General features: G+C 48.1%; 1 protein-coding gene across 1 annotated transcript in view; it reads right to left on the bottom strand.

The window, feature by feature from the left end:
• Positions 1 to 1245: 1245 nt before the first annotated feature.
• Positions 1246 to 6503, bottom strand: part of LOC122550218 (protein rapunzel-like) — a 22297-nt gene continuing 17039 nt past the window's right edge. Inside the window, exon 3 of the mRNA XM_043690977.1 lies at positions 1246 to 2905. Coding sequence (XP_043546912.1) covers positions 1672 to 2856 — 1185 coding nt within the window. The 5' untranslated portion in view covers positions 2857 to 2905 and the 3' untranslated portion in view covers positions 1246 to 1671. The remainder of the gene's footprint in view (positions 2906 to 6503) is intronic.

The raw sequence follows: 6503 nt of genomic DNA, 5'->3' as shown, positions 1-6503 counted from the left end.
AGGAAACCGGAGCACCCGGAGGAAACCCACGCAGACACGGGGAGAACGTGCAAACTCCACACAGTCAGTCGCCTGAGGCGGGAATTTTCTATTCTGTTAATGTACGCCTGGGGAGCCGAGTGTCCCCACCCCCTCCTCTCAGTGACAGTGTCACAGGGTCCCCACCCCCTCCTCTCAGTCACACTGTCACAGGGTCCCCACCCCCTCCCCTCATGGTTATCCCATTCCTGAAATCCGAGACGCATCTCATACTCTGAGTGAGTATGAACAGCAAGTGCCTCTGACTGGAGCAGTGTGAGCCCTAGGCTTCGGAGACAGGAGCAGCCAGGTGGACCATGGGGCTTTCACCAGGAGGAAAAATTGTGGGTAATACATTTCAGGATGTGGTCACCCCCCACCCGCTCCCCCAGCTTAAGGAAATGTCAGGACAGGGTGAATGGGTGACTGACAGACAGAAGAAGGGGATCAGGCAGGTCAGGAGGGAATTCCCCAAGTGTAGTTCAAATGCACACCAAAATGGTGAGCGATGGTTCATTTGTGGAGCCCAGCCAGAGCCAATGCCATGGCATTGTGGGTGTTCCAGATACTCAAGGTGAGGGTGAGGGAGGAAGAAGTGTGGAAGGGCGGTAGTGATCGGGGATTCACCTCTGAGGGCATTTCAAAGCCGTGACATATCAATGTTGTGTTGCCTCCTGGGTGCCAGACCCTGATATGTCATGGAATAGCTGAAAGGCACTGGGAGGGGTACAGTGAACAGCTGGAAGGTATGGTCCATGTTGGGACCAATGAGAGAGGGAGAAAGAGAAATGAGGTCCTGCAAGTAGACATAGGGAGTTAGGTCAGAAATTGAAAGGCACATCTTCAAAGATAGTAACCTCTGGAGCATGGCAACTTAACAAATTGTTCAGATGAGGAGTTGAGATGGGATTGGAGGTTAAAATGTGAGTAAGTGAGCCTGGAAGGCAGAGAAATTGTCGGCGAGAGAAGAAAGAAGTGAGTTTAGCAAGCTAAATGGAATATATTTTAATACAAAGTGCCTGAGGAATGTAGCAGTGACCTGAGGGCACAGACAGGCACATGAGAGGATTATATCGTACCTGTAACTGAGACCTGGCTGAAAGATGGACATGACTGGCAGCTCAACATTACTGGTTATAGGGCACATTCCTGATGAAGGGCTTATGCCCGAAACGTTGACTTTTCTGCTCCTTAGACGCTGCTTGACCTGCTGTGCTTTTTCAGTCCCACATTTTTTGACTCTGATGTCCAGCATCTGCAATCCTCATTTTCTCCTGGTCATTGGGCATTCTGACAAAATAGAGAGTGGGATAGAAGAGGAAGGAGGTTTCACAATATCGATCAAAGAATCAATTATCACAGTGAGGAGGGAATGTCATCTTGGAGAGATCATCAAATTAAGCCATATAGCTTTTTACCAATAACACAAAGGGACAAAATGAACAAACACTCTGTTAGGCATGTAATATTCAGGGATAGATAAATGGTCAAATGTGTAATCAAACTTCAGAGAATAATTTCAGAATTCATTGGTTTGTGGTGAAATAGGTGGCAATGAATTATCAAGTAATGTATCCAACATCAAAACCTCATCCCCTGAAGGACAGCAGCATCAACTCAGGGGAGGAGGAACTGGAAAACTCAGGAGGATCTTTATGTGGAATGCACACACAGGGTGACACCTGAATAATTTCCCCAGAAATGGTAATCGTTGGAAATGTTCTTGTGAAGCCACAGACCCTTGTAGCGTCTCACTACATGTACAACATGCCCAGAGGGAAGATTATTGTACACATGTTGTGCAACAGCTCTTGCATCAGACCAGCCATCTTTCCCCTCCATTAACTGCTTTATATAACTTTCATTAATTGGTTTTGGATCAATTGCATAGGAGACAACAGCATTAACCCCATTGAGTCTGAAAAAGTGAAAACAGTTGGGGCCAATGAAACAATGATTGTCAAACCCACCGACAGGGTCATAGACCCGTACAGACCATTTTACCCAGTCGTATTTACTTATCAAGCCATTTGCTATGTAACTTACACATTCACAGTTATTTCTTCCACCCTTTTCAGTTATCATTTTCTCAACATCTATTTTTGCCTGCTCAGCAAACTCATTGATGCACTTATCTATCATGGATTTCATTTTATTCTCTACTTTGCCCATTTTCTCATTCCACTCTCTCTTTAATGCCTCTACATCGGTCCCAGTGAGAGCGGAGTGACCCACCAGGGCAATCAGGCCAATGCAGAAGAGCTCCTTGAGACTGCAGCAGAGCCCTTCCATCAGACGCCGGTTCCTCTGGTCATATTCCATGGCAGTTTCCAGAATGGGTTTGCCAAAGATGCCAGAATGTCCCATCACTGCATCATAGAGAGTGTGAAGGTTCTGGTCACCTTTAGTCTCATTGAAGTGTGTGAGGAATTCTTCTTTCTCATTCTCCCGGAATTCCGGTTTTGTGTTCAGGATGTCCATGTACTTCCTGAATTGGTTTTTCAGATTCTCCTCAATGGGGAAGTACTGATTATTGACTGTGCTTTGGTTGATAGCCTGAAGCACTTGCTGAATCTGACCTGAAATGACATCCAGCTTATTCTTGACTATCTGGAACTGCTCCTTCATATATCTCAGCTCCTCACTCTCCACATTACCCATAGCAAGTTTAATAATTGCTGCTGCTACCCCAAAGATAGCTCCTACCACTCCAGCTGCAGAGGCGAATTTTCCTAAACTCTCAACAATTGACATCGCATTTCTCACTGCAACCACTGCAGTCGCAGCCTCGGTGCTGGCTTTTGCCAGTTCCAGGGAATCTACTGCTGTTCCTGCCATACTGATGGGCTGAGCACTGTGTTTGGATGGTCGTTTCCTTCAGTTGTCCCTGAAAAAAACGGATAAAAGTTATTTATGACTCCACAATGTATCAGAGAGAGTGAAGACCATAAGAACAAGAGCAGGAGTAGGCCATTCAGTCCCTTGAATCATGGCTCAACTCATCTTAAACTCAACTTCATTTTCCTGCTTCTCTCCATAACCCTTGAACCCATTACTAATTAGAAATCTTTCTATCTCCTCCTCAAATTTACTCCATGTTCCAGCATCCACCGCGTTCTGGAATTCCAGGGATTCATGACCCTTTGAGCAAAGTAATTCCTCCCTATCTCTGTTTTAAATCTGCTACCCCTTATCCTAAAGCTATCACCTCATATTCTAGATAGCCCCATGTGAGGAAATATCCTCTCTGCATCTTTGTCAATCCCCTTTAGCAGCTTATAAACCTCAATAAGATCTCATCTCATTCTTCTAAACTCCAGACAGTATAAGATCAAACTGTTTAATTTCCCTTCATAAGATGAATTCCTCATCTCTAGAATCAATCTAGTGAGCCTCCTGTGAACTGACTCCAATACAACTACATCCCTCCTCAGCTCACTACCACTTTCTCATGGACAACGCAGGATGGGCAATAAATGCTGGCCTGGCAGCGATGCCCATCTCCCACAAATGAATAAATAAAAAGGAGACCAAAATTGTATGCAATATACCAGACACAGTCTCACTGATGTGAAAAGTGAGAACTGTAGATGCTGGAGTTTAGAGACAAGAGTGTGGTGCTGGAAAAGCACAGCAGGTCAGGCAGCGTCAAGGAGCAGGAGAATCGATGTTTCGGGCAAAAGCCTTTCATACGGAATGAGGCTGTGAGCCGAGAGGGTGGCAAGATAAATTGTAGGGTGGAGGGGCTGTGGTAAAGGTAGCTAAGAGTGCAATAGGGAGATGGGGGGGGTAAAGGTGATAGATCGGCAAGGACGGCGGAGCGGATAGATGGGAAGGAAGATTTACAGGTGGTACAGGTCATGAGGGCAGTGCCAAATTGGAGGGTTGGAACTGGGATTAGGTAGGGGGGGAGGGGAAATGAGGAAACTAGTGAAATCCACATTGATACCATGGGGTTGGAGGGTCCCAAGACAGAAGATGAGGCATTCTTCCTCCAGGCGTCAGGTGGTTAGGGAGGTGCAGGACCTGCATGTCCTTGGCGGAGTGGGAGGGGGAGTTGAAGTGTTTGGCCACGGGGTGGTGGGGTTGGTTGGTGTGGGCATCCTGGAAATGTTCCCTGAAGCTCTGTGCGAGTCGGTGTCCTGTCTCCCCAATGTAAAGGAAATTGCGTCAGGAGCAACGGATACAGTAAATGATGTGTGGAAGTGCAGGTGAAACTTTGGATGTGGAAGGCTTCTTTAGGGCCTTGGATGGAGATGAGGGGGGAGGTGTTGGCGCAAGTTTTGTAATTCCTATGGTGGCAGGTAAAGGTGCCAGGAGAGGAGAGTGGGTTGGTGGGGGGGCGTGGACCTGACGAGGGAGTCGCAGAGGAAACGATCTTTACGGAAAGCGGATGGAGTTGGAGAGGGAAATATATCTCTGATGGTGAGGTCCGTTTGTAGGTAGCTGAAATAGCAGAAGATGATGCGATGTATATGGAGGTTGGTGGGTGGAAGGTGAGGACTAGGGGGTGTTCTGTCCTTGTTGCGGTTGGAGGGGTGAGGTTCAAGGGTGGAGTTGCGGGAAGTGGATGAAATGCACTGGAGGGCATCATCAGCAACATGGGAGAGCAAATTGTGGTTTTTAAAGAAGGAGGCCATTTGGGATGTTCTGTGGTGAAATTGGTCTTCCTGGGAGCAGATGCGGCAGAGGCAGAGGAATTGATAATAAGGGATAGCATTTTTACAGGAGGCAGGGTGGGAGGAGGTGTGGTCCAGATAGCCGTGGGAGTCGGTCGGTTTGTAGAAGATGTCACTGTTGATAGAGATAGAGAAGTTCAGGAAGGGGAGGGAGATGTCTGAGATGGTCCAGGTGAACTTAAGGTCAGGGTGGAATGTGTTGATGAAGTTGATGAACTGTTCAAATTCCTCGTGGGACCATGAGGTGGCGCCAATGCAGTCATCAATGTAGTGGAGGAAAAGTTAGGGAATGGTGCTGGTGTAACTGCAGAAGATGGACTGTTCCACATAACCGACAAAGGAACAGGCATAGCTGGGGCCCTTGTGGGTGCCCATGGCTACCCCTTTGATCTGGAGGAAGTGGGAGGATTCGAAGGAGAAATTATCGAGGGTGAGGACCAGTTCACCAAATGAATGAGAGTGTCAGTGGAAGGGTACCAGTGGGGATGTCGGGAGAGGAAGAAGCAGAGGGCATGGAGGCCCTGGTCATGGTGGATAGAGGTGTAGAGGGACTGGATGCCCATGGTGAAGATGAGGCATTGGGGTCCAGGGAAACGAAAGCCTTGGTGGAGGTGGAGGGTGTGGGTGGTGTCCCCAACATTTGTGGGGAGTTCCTGGAACGGAGAGATCGGAGAGTATCAAGGTATGTGGAGATGAGTTCGGTCAGGCAGGAGCAGGCCGAAACAATGGGTCAGACGGGGTAGTCAAGCTTGCGGATCTTGGGTAGGAGGTAAAACCAGGCGGTGAGGGGTTCCTGAAGTATGAGTTTGGAAGCTGTGGGTGGGAGATCCTCTGAGGTGATGAGGTTGTGGATGGTCTGGGAGAATATGGTTTGGTGATGGGAGGTGAGGTCGTGGTCGAGGGGGCAGTAGAAGGAGGTGTCTTCAAGTTGGCACTTGGCTTCAGCGGTGCAGAGGTCAGTGCGCCAAACTACCACTGCCTTTATACATGAAACATTTCAATTAGTTCTTAAAAGTGACTGAGGACATCATGGTGCCAGTTTTGTTAAGAACTATCAAGAGCAAGTTATTTGCAATTTTAAGGAGAACCCCACAGGGAAGGCATTCCAAGAGTTATGGGGAGCATCAAAAACGGTTGATATTTGTTTTCACTTTCAGAAAGGGGCACAGCACGAAGGAGAGTCCATTGCCCAATATGTGACTGCCTTAAAGACCTTAGCAGAAGATTGCAAATTTAGAGGGTCCCTCCAAGATAAGGACCGGTTAGTTTGTGGCCACGACATGAAGCCACCCAGCAGAAGCTACTAACCAGGAAAGACCTGGATTTCAAGGCAGCTTTTGAAATTGCTGTCCCGGTGGAGTTGGCCCCCAGTGAAGGAACACAGTGACGATGCCCCAGTGCACAGAGTAGTGGACACTCAGCAGAGTGTGGTACCAACTGTAGAATGTCCTTAATGTGGCAGAATGGCCACAAAGGAGTCCCTGCAATGGACTCGAGAGGCCTAGTGCTGCAGGTGCAAGTTGGGTACAAATTAAATAAGACAAAGGGAGTCAGAAAGAAACAATCCTGAGGCCAAGGCATAAGGTACATGCTGCCAGACAGGGAGTAGACCGGGAGTCAGCTTGGTCTGTGGGAGAAGCAGGAGGCTAAGAGTCAGCAGATTCTAGATCAGTGGTGCTGGAAGAGCACAGCAATTCAGGCAGCATCCGAGGACAGGCAAAATCGACGTTTCGGGCAAAAGCCCTTCATCAGGAATAAAGGCAGAGAGCCTGAAGCGTGGAGAGATAAGCTAGAGGAGGGGGGGGG

This window comes from Chiloscyllium plagiosum, chromosome 5 (assembly GCF_004010195.1).
Source record: "Chiloscyllium plagiosum isolate BGI_BamShark_2017 chromosome 5, ASM401019v2, whole genome shotgun sequence".
In the NCBI taxonomy this organism is placed as follows: Eukaryota; Metazoa; Chordata; class Chondrichthyes; order Orectolobiformes; family Hemiscylliidae; genus Chiloscyllium; species Chiloscyllium plagiosum.
The sequence above is the reverse complement of the archived record's forward strand: the minus strand, read 5'-3'. Positions and strand labels throughout refer to the sequence as shown.